The sequence below is a fragment of the Dasypus novemcinctus genome, chromosome 21 (genome assembly GCF_030445035.2).
Source record: "Dasypus novemcinctus isolate mDasNov1 chromosome 21, mDasNov1.1.hap2, whole genome shotgun sequence".
Taxonomy (NCBI): Eukaryota; Metazoa; Chordata; class Mammalia; order Cingulata; family Dasypodidae; genus Dasypus; species Dasypus novemcinctus.
Genome location: NC_080693.1, coordinates 78,430,291 through 78,444,448, shown reverse-complemented (window position 1 = coordinate 78,444,448; position 14,158 = coordinate 78,430,291). Strand labels below are relative to the sequence as shown.

At 56.6% G+C, this 14,158-nt stretch overlaps 1 protein-coding gene across 1 annotated transcript in view; it reads right to left on the bottom strand.

The window, feature by feature from the left end:
* The window catches only part of TTYH2 (tweety family member 2), a 38,141-nt gene extending 24,310 nt beyond the window's left edge, over positions 1-13,831 (bottom strand). Inside the window, exons 1-2 of the mRNA XM_058284652.2 lie at positions 13,629-13,831; positions 3,688-3,860 (exon numbers count right to left, since the gene is read on the bottom strand). Of these exons, the coding sequence (XP_058140635.1) occupies positions 3,688-3,860; positions 13,629-13,757 (302 nt within the window). The 5' untranslated portion in view covers positions 13,758-13,831. The remainder of the gene's footprint in view (positions 1-3,687; positions 3,861-13,628) is intronic.
* Positions 13,832-14,158: the final 327 nt, after the last annotated feature.

Below are 14,158 nucleotides of genomic sequence, written 5' to 3'. Positions count from 1 at the left end.
AAGACCCCACACAAAGGTTAGAGAGGACCCCAGGGGAGGAGGGACTCTGACTTTAGCCGAGGCCCTCTCTCCAGGTGAAGGTTCTGGCAGGTGGGGGTGGGGTGGGGAGGTGGAGGTCAAGGGCATTACAAAGTCACGTCACAGGAACCAGGCCCTGGCAGACTTGTTCCTGGGCACAATTCATTTAGGCAAGAAGAAAATCCTGGGCAAAGGGGGCCAGTGGTGGGCAAAGCAGATAGCAGATGCACCTTCTTGTAGCTCTTGGTCTATTGGGAGAAGCTGGGTCTCCTGGGGTGACCCCAGTGGCTCTGAAAGGAGGAAGATTGCTGAGCCCTGGACCTAGAGATTCTGACAGGTCTGGGAGGGGGTGTCCAGGAACCCGTATCTTTCACCAGCTCCCCAGGTGCTTCGACACTGGTGGGCTTGGGCCTCGCTAACTCACACAGCCAGGGCAGGCTCTCAGGCTCTCCTATCGCCTCCAGGGATGGGGTCTCCCCTCCATTCCCTATCCTTTCCCAATGCTTCTCGCCCAGGAGGCAGCCTGTTTTCCCCTGGAGCGTTCCAGCTGTTAATAAGCTGCTTCTTACACTGGGCTGAAACTGGCTCCTTAAACCATGCACCCCGGGTTCTTGGTCTGTCTTCCCGAAGAAGCCTCCAACTCTGCAGAACGTCCTTTCCGACATCTGAATGAGGCTCCCAGGTCACCCTTTAATCTCCTGGTCTCCGGGTTAGACACATGGCCACCCGTCTTTTGGATAAGGTCACCAGACCATTCTACCTCGCCACCACCCTCCAGCATCAACTCTAATGGGTCAGTTTTTTGTGTGTGTGTGGCTCTTCCGAGCAAAGCACCGAAGTCCGTCTAGCGCCGAGCACAGGGTCCTAACTGGTGGCTCCTACAGTGAGGGGTGTGGCCTGCGGCACCCCCTGCCCCTCCCCCCACCTCCAGGGACCTTGGTCTACCAGCAGCCCCTGGATTTCTTCACCTGCACTGCTGTTAGGCCTGGTCTCCCCTCCTTCCTGTAGTGCTGTATTGATTTTTTTTTTTTTTTAACTAAATGCAGAACTTTAAATCTATCCCTGTTATTTTTCACCTTGTTGGTTTTGGTCCAACATTCCAGGCTGAACAAAGCATTTCTAGTCTCAACACTGTCATCTATCATATTTTATCCAGCGCGTGCCACTTGGGGTCGTCTGAAGATTTATTAAGTAGACTCCTGAGTTTTCGTTGGAAACACTAAATTTGGGGAGAAGAGCCAATACCCACATGCAAACATTTATACTTTTCATTTAAACAGGACAGGGGCTGGGGTGGGGTCCTCTGGAAGACAGTGAGAACCCTCTTTCCTGGGTGCCCTCAACCCTGAATGTGGTATTTTTCACGGAGCAATCCATGGACCCCAGGAACAGACTCAGCTGGGGTGCCTGTTTAAAAGGCTGGAGAGCAGACCCCTCTCCGGACCCCCTGAATCAACGAGGTCTGGGGACGTGCCTTTTAAACAGGTTTCCTCCACATTTTGCGAGTGTTTGTGCGTGCACACACACACACACACACACACTACACTCTGCCTCTGCTTTGTAACGCAGGATTCTTTGGATAGGGTGGTTGAACAGACGTGGCCTCTGCCCAGCTCTACCATCCTCCAGGCTGTTTTTCTTTATCTAACCCACAGGGATACTGTGAGGAGTTTCATCAAGTGCCCGGCTGAAGTATTAACATATTAAATTTATTACACTTCATCTATCTAGTAACTTTGTTAAAAAGAAAATGGTTTTATTGTAACTTGAAAAAATACCTTTTGTTTGCTCCTTGTGTTTATCATTTATCTTTCAATGATGTGTCCCATAATCTAGTGTTTTCTGGGGATTGGACAACCTCTAAAGGTTAGAGCTGATTTATCTGGTCACCATATCTCCTTGCCACCTGCCCTGCTTATGGTGGCTTCCGTTGCTCTTCAAACCATCTCCCAGGTTTGGTTCCTGCAAGCTCTTTCGTGTCTCCTCTTGCCATCACACCATGCTCTTTGCCCCCACCCAGTCCTGCTCGCCGTTCTCTCTGCTCCAGCCACACTGGCTGCTTTCAGTGCCTCAGGCGTGCAGTACTCCCCCCTGCCCCAGGGCCTTTGCATACACGTTCCTTCTTACCCCGCCTGGATGTCTCTCCCCGCCTTCTCGCCTCATCTCTGCTTAGTTCATGCCTTCTCATCCTACAAGTCTTGGTGCCCTTGTCACCCAGGGATGCCCAGCTTCTCCCAATAGACCAAGAGCTACAAGAAGGCAGACCTGGTATCTGCTTTGCTCACAAGTGGCACCCTTTCGCCCAGTATTAATACATAGAATGCTGTTGAATCTCGCTACACTCGCTCCTGCTCTGAGTTTTCCTTAAACTGCAGATTTTCACTATCTCAAACCAATCTTCTGTTTGTATATTTTATTTTCCAGAATCTGGCTTCATCCTTCCCTCTCCCCATCTCCCACCCACCACTGTGTCCCTGGCTCTCTACAGGAGGATTTTAACACCAGTTACTTTTCAGGAATTCTTCTTTCCCGGAGGTCATACTTGCCTTTAAGCTCTTGACCCGGGGCTAGAACTTTCCTTGAGGTTGATTACTTAGACACCCGGGGCCGCATGTCTCACCCAGCCCTGGGTCCCCCCACATGCTCAGGGCTTTGTCACCCCGGCAAGCTCCTTCCTGCCTTTTGGCTGAGACAAGTTTTGCAGGCCAGGCAGAACGGCCATCCTGAACATGCTCTAACAGATGAGAAACCCAAGCGTGGCCAGGGGAGGCGAGAGGGGACTGGAGGGAAGCCGGGCCCTGCCTGGGCTCTCCGCGCCCCCTCCACTCCCGGGCTGCTGCTCAGCGCAGTGTGGTGGCTCCTGCTGCTCAGCGCAGTGTGGTGGCTCCTGCTGTGGGGTCCTGGATGCAAGAGGCACTTAGTGAGGGACTCGAACCCTAGCGGGCGGCCCCACCCGGGAGGGGCTCGGGGAACACTAGGAAACACCTTTGCTGCCACAAAAGTGAGAAAAGTCCAACTCCTGAAAACGGCCAGCACGTGCACGGACACGGCTGGGGTGGGCTGGGCCAGGCAGGGTGGCTCCTGTGCAGGAGTCAGAAAGCCTCATCTTCTCATCTGAAGCAAAGGAGAACCGGCTAATGGCACTAAAAGCTATTGATCTTGGGTGAATGTGGAATTGATTTGGGCTTGAGTCAGGCTTTATTCTGGCCTCGCTGACCCAGGGTGGCAGCTGGGAGGGGCAGAGGCTTGGGGACCATTGATGCCCATTGCCCGGAAATGCCACCCAGCGCCTTTCTCAGGTAGCGCCACACGGCTGCCAGGTATGCCCCTACTGAAGCTGGACAAGCTAGAGCGGCAGCTGTACTGGGGACCCCCTCACCACCCCAGTCATCTGATTCCTATTGCCTGGCAAGAAAGGGGACAAAATTCACTTGGAGACAAAGCTCTCCCATTGAGGTTTCCAGAGCTGGGACAGGAAAGCGCGGCCAGATGGCCAGCAAGCCACTTGGGGCTTGCCAGGGAGGCTGGTGACGGAGAGGGGGGAGGCCGTGTCACGGCATGGGGTTACCCATCCCGTGTCTTGATGCCGTGCCTGCCAAGGCTGCCCCAGCCCCCGCCCCCTGCAGAAAGAGACCCCTCTGAGCCGCGCACCCCAGGCCACTCACTCACCAGCAGACGAGCCCGGCCACCACGGCCGCCCAGGTGACGCAGCAGGAGTTGCGCTGCTTGGTCTGCACGGCATCGCCCCGCTGGCCGCAGCACACACAGAGCAGGTAGGCAGTGAGGAAGACGAGGTTCAGCCCCAGGCAGACGGCGGCCACCAGCCCTAGGAACAGCAGCGACTGGAAGACGGAGGGGCCCGGGTCAGCCCTTCGCTCACCCACGGGGGGTCCTGCGCACCCCGGCCAGGGGAAGCGGGTGGTGGCGCAGGGACCGGTGTGAGCCTGTTACCCAAGCTCTCTTCTTCCTTTCCCTCCTTCTAGGATGAAGGTTCCCACTCCGAGAACCAAGAGTGTTCAGCGGGGAGGAGAGGGGCAGGGGCTGCTGAAAGCTGGTCCCCAGGTTTCTGGCTTTAACACCTGGCTGCAGGTGGCGGCCTGCCTGATGAACAGCTCTGAGCAGCTCAAGAGGCAAGGCAGGGCAGCGGACTTGGCCCAGTGGTTAGGGCATCCGTCTACTACATGGGGGGTCCACGGTTCAAACCCCGGGCCTCCTTGACCCGTGTGGAGCTGGCCCATGCGCAGTGCTGATGCGTGCAAGGAGTGCCGTGCCACGCAGGGGTGCCCCCCGCGTGGGGGAGCCCCACGTGCAAGGAGTGCGCCCACAAGGAGTGCGCCCGTAAGGAGAGCCGCCCAGCGTGAAAGAAAGTGCAGCCTGCCCAGGAATGGCGCCTCACACATACGGAGAGCTGACACAACAAGATGACGCAACAAAAAGAAACAGATTCCTGTGCCGCTGACAACAACAGAAGCAGACAAAGAAGACACAGCAAATAGACACAGGGAACAGACAACTGGGGTCGGGTGGGTGGGGGAAGGGAGAGAAATAAATAAATAAATAAATCTTTGAGGAAAAAAAAAAAAAAAGAGGGACTGCACCCGACAGGCCCTGGGAGTGCACCACCTCTAAAGTGCCCCAAGGAGACCTCCGAGAGAGAGCCATCCGAGCAGGAAGCTGAGTGGGGCCCGAGACAGGGCCGGGAAGGTGCTGCCCGGCGTATCCGCCTCCTCCGGGCAGAGGACGCCACCGTCCCAGTCCACCCATTCTCCACCTGGGACATGAAGACCCTCTGGGTGGTGGGGAGAGGAGAAGCCAGCTTCTTGCTGGGTGAGGGTGGGTAGCCAGGCCTGCCCCCCGTGGAGCCCCTAACATAGTGGAGGACAGCTGAGCCACCCAGAATTCCAGAGGGGCCAGGAGGGGCCCAAGACCTCTGCCCCCGGGAGTAAGCCCCGGGAGTAAGCCCCTTTCATGGGCCCACCTGGGTCTGCAAAGGGAGCTGCTGTCTGTCAGAAGACCTGGGTGGCTCCCCCTTCCATACCCTCCAATTTCTTGTTCAGCCAGATGGATACCAGATTGCACCCGCTTTGGTGGCCGCCAGCCAGGGCTGGACCTGGCTCTCGATCAGCCTCCCCAGCTGACAGTCTACCTGCTTCCCGCGTGCTCCCTGAGTGGTTCCTGGTCCAGAACCCCCAGCGCTCCTGCCAGCGGCGTCAGGGCGGGACCCTGTTTCAGCAAACTGATGGGCTGGTGGTGGCCATGAGCAGAGTGGGGGTTGGCGGGGGGGACGCGGGAACCCTTCCAACCTCACGGGCAGGCAGGAGCATGCACACAAGGAGCAGCCCTGAGAAACAGGCTGGGGGTCTGCAATGCCAAGGCCCAGGGCTGGCTCCCAGGACTGGGGGTGGGGGCACCTGCTGTAGCCCGCCCCATCCCTGCCCTGCACCTGCTCAGGCTGGGAGGCCCCTTCTTGCCTGGTCCAGGGAGAAACTGCCCAAGGGGTGGGGATAGCCCAGAAGAGGGCAGGAGCGATGGCTCATCTGGGAGGGAGGCAGATGAACCTGACTTACCGATGGCTTTCACCTCTGCCTAGGATGAAGATGTGGGAGGTGCTGCCAGCTAGCCTCCCTCCACCCTGCAGCATTGAGAGTAAGCCCTCCTCCAGGCAGCTGGGGAGGCGGGGACCTGAGCACATCACTCCTGCTGAGGCCCTCACAGTGAGGCAGGGGGCTGGGGCTGCCCTGCTGGTGCTCCCCTGCCCCAAATCCCCCAGCCTGCACTACCCATTAGCATGGCCCATCCCATGCACTGACCCCAGAAGCCCCCTGCCTGGGGGAGACAATGGACCACAGCTGCCCTTCTGGCCCCAGCTCACCTGGCCCAATGCCAAAAAGGCCAGGATGCATGGGGAGATTAGAGCCGCCTCCTCCTCAAGGTGAAGTTCATCTGGGGCATTGACATCTTCTGAGAACTTGTTGGAAATGCACAATCTCAAGCCCACCCTAGATGTAGCGAATCAGAACTGCATTTTGAGACAATTCCCAAGTGGTTTGTATCCCATTAGAGTCTGGAAGTACTGGATTAGTGTCCACAAAGGTTCTCAAACTTTTCCCAGCAACTTAATCTTGTCTTCAAAGTACATTAGCAGAGTCCCGATACACAAAACGGAAAGAGCTACAAACAGCGTTCAGATTAAGAGGTGGATGGAAAATGCCATGCTTTGTGCTAGCCACCCTCTCCCAGGTCCCTGGGTCCCCCTGCTAAAGCCCAGGGGTCCCCTGAACAGTTTGCTCACCCCTGTGTAACACACAGGCCCCATGCTCCCGCAGTTCCACTCCTGGATAGTCACCTTACAGAAAGGAAGGCTTGTGTTCTCAAAGAGATACATACACAAATGCTCAGAGCAGCTTTGTCAGTAATTGCCCCCTACCTGGAGACGACTCTAATGTCCACCAACAAGTGAAGAGATACATAAAATGTATCATATTCATAAAATAGGAAATGACCCAGCCACGAAGAGTAAACGTCAGTCACGCACAGCGCTATGGGAGAAACTCAGAGGTGTCCTGGAGAGGGAAGTGGTCAGCCAGAAAACAGCACATACTCCATAGTTTAATCTATATCAAGCCCAAAAGGCAAGAAACTCATCTACATGATAGAAGACCCTTGAGAAGGGGTGTGAGGGAGGCACATGGGGATCAGAAATACTCTTTTTAATCTGGATTTTGTCGCACCAGGTATATATGTAAATACTCATTTAGCCACACACTTTCAAAAAAAAAAAAACAAAACAAAAGGGAGGGAAGTGGATGTGGCTCTTCTGATAGAGCACCTGCCTCTGGAAGGTCCAGGGTTCAAACCCAGGGCCTCCTGACCCGTGTGGTGAACTGGTCTACGTGCAGTGCTGATGTGCACAAGGAGTGCCGTGCCACGCAGGGCTGTCCCCCACGGAGGGGAGCCCCACGCACAAGGAGTATGCCCCGTAAGGAGAGCTGCCCCGTGCAAAAAAAGTGCAGTCTGCCTAGGAGTGGTGCCAAGCACATGAAGAGCTGATGCAGCAAGATGACGCAACATAAAAGATACAGATTCTCAGTGTCACTGACAAGAATGCAAGTGGACACAGAAGAACACACAGGGAATGGACACAGAGAGCAGACAACTGGAGGTGGGGCAGGAAAGGGGAGAGAAATAACTTTTTAAAAAAGGGAGCCCTGTGTGATGATATGCATGTTTTTATTTTTATTTTTTTTTAAGATTTATTTATTTATTTCTCTACCCTTCCCCCCACCCTGGATGTCTGTTCTCTGTGTCTATTTGCTGCGTCTTCTTTGTCCGCTTCTGTTGTCGTCAGCGGCACCGGAATCTGTGTTTCTTTTTGTTGCGTCATCTTGTTGTGTCAGCTCTCTGTGTGTGCGGCGCCATTCCTGTGCAGACTGCTCTTTCTTTCGCGCTGGGCATCTCTACTTACGGGGTGCACTCCTTGCACATGGGGCTCTCCTACACGGGGGACACCCCTGCGTGGCAGGGCACTCCTTGCGCGCATCAGCACTGCGCATGGGCCAACTCCACATGGGTCAAGGAGGCCCGGGGTTTGAACCTTGGACCTCCCATGTGGTAGATGGACGCCCTAACCACTGGGCCAAGTCCGCTTCCCTGCATGTTTTTAAATATAGAGTATATCATTCATACATGAAAATACGTGTACAGTAAAAGTTGTGAAATTATAAAAAACATGCGCATCATCATACGGTAATATTTTGACAAAGCTCTTAGTTTGTAACAAATGTTTCATAATAATGCAACGTGTTGGTGGTGGGGTGAAGTATGGGAGCCCTTTATAATGAAAGTTTTACTTTTTCCTTTCCCATTTGGGTGCCTTTTATATGTGAATGTGTGTATGTATGTATGTATGTATTTATTAAGGAGGTCCCAGGGATTGAACCCAGGACCTTGTACATGGGAAGCAGGTGCTCAACCACTGAGCTACACCTGCTCCCCTGGGTGCCTTTTATTTCTTTCGCTTGCCTAATTGCTCTGGCTAGAACTACTAGGACAATATTGAATAACAGTGGAGAAAGTAGGCATCCTTGTCTTGTTCCTGATCTCAGTGGAAAGCTTTCAGTCTTTCACCATTAATAACAGTGTTAATTGTGGGTTTTTCTTATACGTACTTTATCCCATTGAGAAAGTTTCCTTCTATTCCTATCTTTTGGAGTATTTTTGTTTGTTTGTTTTTTTGTGGTTCATAGCCTACATTTGGTACATTCTACATTTCTTATAGCTCATGAGAGAACACTCTCATATTTGTACTGCTAACCACAGTCCATCTTCCAGCACATGGTTCGTTGTTATGCAGTCCCATGCCTTGGACCATCTATCCAAAGTGGACACTCAGTGGTTCTCACTTTCATCAGAGTTGTGCAGTCATTGGTTCAGTAAATTTTTGAATATTTTCCTTAGTCCACAAGAAAAAAATCTCATACCCCCTATTATTAACTCTTTGCATTGGTATAGTATTTTCTTTGACACTGATGCAAGACTATTACAATATTGCTGTTAATTATAGTCCATAAGTTAAATTAATTGTATTTTTCCCATGCATCACGATATTCTTACCACCTTGTAATAGTGACGTACATTTGTTCTAGTTCACAGAAGAACATTCTTGTAATTGTACTATTGACCACAATCCTCATTCACCTCTGGGTTTACTGTTATTCAGTGCCTAGATTATTCTCTAGCTTTCTTTCAGTTGTCCCTAAACTTCCCGTCATCCACAATCTCATTTATAAACCAGCCGTGTTAGTTATACTTACTATAATGTGCTACCAAAAAAAATGGGAGCCCTGTATGTTTGTTTTGTAAGCACACAACTTTTACTACACACTTACTGCTTATGTATGTTCATGTATAAATGATATATTTCAATAAAATTTTATAGAAAAGAAACAAGGTTGTGCACTTTCCTGGAAGTTATTCTTGATTTTCTTTAAAAAAAGTAACAAAACAAACCCAGGCAAATCTCTGCCGGTTAGAGGATTGGCTAATATTCAGACCTCCCCCCACCTCCCCTTCGCTCCCAGTTTGCCTCCTGGAATCTCCTGTGTCCCTGCCCAGCAAGGGTGGCTCCTCCAAGAAGCAGTTCAGATGCAGGTTTCTATCTCCCTGTTGACCCTGTGGCTGGCTGGCTGCCCTGTGTCCTCGTCTTGGGACCGCCCCAGCCTCCTGACCTCCTGCGAGCCCAGGCCCACCCCCCTTCCCTGCTGGGCGGCCTGGGGCCCCTCCAAGCTCAGCAGCTGGTCTCAATTAGGTTATGATGATGCAGCCCAGCCCCGGGAGAAAGCCATGCCTGGGAAACTCAAACGCGGAGGCCATGTGTTAGTTCACTTCTGGAACCTTCTCTGGGTGCTGGGAGGAAGCTGGGGGTGGCGGTGGGAGAGGGGCGGCGGGGGAGGAGGAAGGACGAGGGAAAAGAGGAAGGGGAGGAGGCCGATCCTGCAGAACCGTCTTCCCACAGCTACTCAGGAAGGTCACCTGCTGCTCTCAAATAGCAATTATTTTCCTGTTCCTAATTAACACTGAGAGTCCCATGTGCATGGCAGGGGGGACCTCATCCCAGAGGGAGCCGAGAGCTCTGCTCACAAGCCCTCCTGCTCGACAGACGGAGCTCAGAAAGGACAATTTCCCTGCCGAACCCCCTCCCCGCCCCACGCCCAGCTGCCACTGCCAAATTTCCCTTCCCCTTCCCCCCGCCGCTCTCCGTGCCCATGACCCCCACAGCAGTGCTCAGGCTCCTCTCCCTCATCAAAGTGACTTCAATTATTTCTGGTTTGTCACTTAGTAATAAGAAACCCAGAGCAGGGGACACCAACCCAGGATCCAAGCTGGGGGTTGCAAGGACCGGGGTGCACTCTGGGAACGTCTGTGCTGCACCTGGACCCCATGCGGCTTTGGGGTAGGGTGCACAGCCAGAGTGTCCCTCACCCCAAGACCCCAGGGGACATTGAGGAAAGGGAGCCAGGAGCACCCAGTGTTAGAGGCTGCCTGGGCCTGCTGGGAGGGTCAGGCTCCGCCCCCCTGGGGCCGGGTGTGACTGTCTGATGACCGTGACTCTGCTCACGCTGGATGAATGGGGCTTCCTCATCTCAGCCTTGGCTCCCGCCAGGCCTTTCCTCTAGGGCCGTGGCCTGAGGTCAGGGGGAGGGAGGCCTGCAGTCCTGGGCCCTGCCCCCCTCTTGCCCCTTCCTCTGGCCTGAGGACACACATGAAACGAACTACCCAAAGTTAACACGTTAAAATCCATCCCATGCACAATTATTAAAAAAATAAAAAACAGGTCTTCTACCTCTTAAGACACGTCTCAAAAGAGTGGCTGGTGACTGGTCCAGGGAAAGGAAAGACACACCAGGAAGCAATTACTAACATCTGCACGGTGCATGTAGAGTTTACTAAGAGAGTTCAAGGCCATCAGCTCGTCAGAGCGTCGGGTCTCCCTGGGCGGGGTTGGGTGCGTGAGGATGGTGACAACACCTGGGAAAGGAGACACTCAAGTGACTCATTCAGGGACATCCCGCTGGACTTGGTACCAGGTGCCCTTCCTGTTACCCCCAACACGGCAGTGATTGTGATAATTTAGGACATGGCTGGCACTGGCCACAGGCTTCCTATCTGCTAACTCATCTGGTCCTGGTAATGTGCCCTTGAAGTAGGAATTATCTCCATTTGACAGGTGAGAAGATACAGGCTGGGAAGTTTGGGTTCATGCAGGGACACCTGGCAGCCTGGAGTCAGCGCTGCCCAGGGCCCACTGGCTCCTCCACCCCCTGCCTTGGGGCGCCCCTCCTGTGCCTCTGATGGCCCGAGACCATCCCATGAGGCTGCAGCCTCAGGGAGGACAGGCTGAAGTCCTCTTGGGCTGCGGTGATGGGGAGGTGGTGGGAGCTTCCACTGCTCCCCAAATCCCCAAAGGGCGGGTGGGAGCATTTCTACCTCAGGGCAGTTCTGGGGACAGTGAACTCCTTCAGGATGTTTCAGTTCACCAGGTGACCTGCAATTCGGCTGCCTCTGTGCTTCCAAGCCCCCCTTTGCCTTCTAGAGCTTACACATCTCTCCCCTTGATCCTTTCTGGAGGACTGCCTGTGTATCCATCCCCACTTAGTCTCTGGTTCTTGTGCACGCACATGCACACACACGTGTGTGTGCCTTGTCACAAGCCTGCACTGCTCCTGTGCGCATTTGGGACACAAGTTGAAGCACTGTTGCATGTGTTTTTTCAGTCCTTCCTGACCAGCCTCTATAGATTTCTTCCCTCTGTCTTGCCCTACACAGAGTGTCATACTTGGATCCATTGTTGAACCTCAAGTTCAATCTATGTGCCATGGGATCCTCTATGCACTCGGCATGTTACCTGGGCTCTCGTTTCATACTCAGAGATGAGGGAGGTAAGGCTCAAAGAGGTTGACACACCTGTCCACGGACACACAGTAAGTGACAGAACTGGGACTCCAACCCAGACAGCTGGACCGGCGGAGTCCCACCCCCACCTGCTTTGCTGAGGCCAGAGCACTGACTGTGAAAGCCCCGACTGCCTTGGCTGTGGCTGTCACTCTGTGTCAGCGAGTTGGCCAAGTAGATGACTGACAGCAGAAGGTGCCCAGTCGGTGTCAACTGACCGGCCGCCTGACTGTCACTGATTGGAGCTCAGGAGGAGAGGGGATGTCCAGGAGAGACCTTGTGGGCCGACAATAGGGGAACTTGCAAAAATAGGAGCCGTCTTAAATCACACCCAGAGGCAGGCTTCCTGTCCTGGCCCCCACACACTCATCTCCCACCTGCCCTCAGCAGGCCCGAGAGGGACAAGGGGACACGGGGGCCCAGGCAGCTGCCGGGAGGCCTGGGAGCAGTGGCCAGTGTTGAGGGAGTGTCCTCCAGAGCCACTCGGTGCCAAGGTCGGAACATGGGGAGGAGGGGCGGGGGCTGTGCCTGTCCATGGGGGGTTGGGCAGGCCACAGCTGCTGGCCAGACAGGTGCTGGCTTGTGGGTGGGTAGGGAGGGAGAGTGAGGGCCCTTACCATCCCTACCCCCACCCCTGGGTCTTCTTGACCCAGCAGGAGTTTAGATTTCCTCCAGTGGAGGGGAGGAAACTAGGATGGACGACTCCTGGGTATGGGATCTGGGGTGCAGGGTTTGGGACACACACCCCAACACAGCTGTCTCTGGAATCCTACTCACTTCTTTTCAGGCATTCGTGGGGAGTTGTCCCCAGGCAGCAGCCTTCTCAGGGACTTCCACAGGCTCTGGGATGAACCGCCTCTGCCCCCCCCCACCTCTGTCCCCAAAGAGCAGCGGGAAGGGACTCCTATTTCCCCTCCCTTCTGGAAGGGCAGGTGCACCCGCCGGGGGCCCTAGGGCAGCAGGGACTGGCGGGTGTTAATAGGGTTCCCATCACTGCCAGGGTCTCGGGCAGCTCTGGGGATCCCCGGGCCCTGCGGGAGGAAGGCCTGGCTGGGAAGAGGGGAACAGCTGACCGCCCCTGCTTGGCCTCCAGAGTGAGGCTGGTGTCTGCTAGGACTTGTCCCACGCCAGGCGCTCGCCCCCAAGAACCTGACAGCGCAGGCCAAGCCCCTGGGGGGGTCAAAGTCCCCAGGCGGGCACACAGCTCTGAACGAATGTGCCACCGTCCTGGCGAGGCCCAGCCCCTCAACCTTTGACCCAACGGTGGCGCAGGCCTGCCCAGACCCGAGGCCAGGCTGGGGGATTCGGCAGCTCTGTCTGAAGCGGGAGGCGTGGGGAACCCCCCCCCCCTGTCTCTGGGGTGCAGAAATCCCACAGGGAAGGAAGAGCAGAGCAGGGGTGCAGAGATGAGGGGAGTGGTTGGCCAAGAAGCCAAGATCCCACAAACTCAAGACCATTCTAAAGAGGAACTAGAAGAGGGGGACGGGGGCGGGGCAAGGATGGGGTCCCCCAGGACCAAGGTGGGGACAAAGAGAAGAGGCTGGCTGTCAACAAAGGGGGGTGGTCCTCAAGCCCCCCGCTGGGCGATGCGGCCAATCCCAGGCCGTCTTCCCTCCCCCAGCAGCCCGGGCGGTGATCTCAGGGCTTGCACTGGGGGAAATCGCCCATCGCAGCTCCTGAGCCCTGCGGCCTTCCAGGAGAGGCCCGGCAGGGTCTTCGGCCCCAGGGGCTCCCGGCGGGCTGGGAAGGAGGGGGCCGCTGCGACCAGCTCGCGAGACGCAAACTTCTCCCCGGCCGCCCCGCCTCGAGAGCAAGCGCCGGGGGCCGCGGCTCGGAACTTTAAAAGAACGCCCTCGGGGCGCCCCTCGACACCCCTGTCACCAGGGCCAGGCACAGATGCCCCCGCCTCCCCTGCCCTCGCCCAGTCCCACCCCCACCCCTCCCCTCGCGCCGGCTTCACTCGGGTATTTCCAGCGTTCCTGCTCGGCAAAGTCCCCAGACGGGGCTGAGGGGTCGTGGGAAGGGTCCCGGGGGAAAGGGGGAGACGCAAGAAGTGAAACGGCGGCAAGCTGGGGAGAGGGGGCGCCTGGGGCGCGCGAGGGCGGGCCTCGGGACCTCGGGGCCAGTCGAGGGTGGCATCCGGGGCGGCGCGGGCTCACCTCCTGGTAGCTCTCGTCGCGGGGGCGAAAGGTGCTGTCCACCGGCTGCAGGCGCAGGCCGAGGTGGGGGACGCTGTGCAGCCACGCGACCCACCAGGGCGCGATGTACTCCACGCGCGCCGCCGGCATGGCTCTGCCGCTCGCCGCCAGCGCGCTGCAGCCACCGCGGCCGCCGCCGCTCAGCCCCGGCCGCCCCCGCCCCGCCCCGCGGCCGGCCCCGCCCCTCTCCCCGCCCCGCCCCGCCCCGCCCCGCGGCCGGCCCCGCCCCTCTCCCTGCCCCGCCCCTCTCCCTGCCCCGCCCCGCGGCCGGCTCCGCCCCATGGCCGGCCCCGCCCCTCCCTGCCCCGCCCCGCGGCCAGCCCCGCCCCTCTCCCTGCCCCGCCCCGCGGCCGGCCCCGCCCCTCTCCCTGCCCCGCCCCGCGGCCGGCCCCGCCCCTCTCCCTGCCCCGCCCCGCGGCCGGCCCCGCCCCTCCTCGCCCCGCCTCCGCCCTGGGCTCGCCCCCAGGCTCCAAGGGGTACCGCCTAGCGCC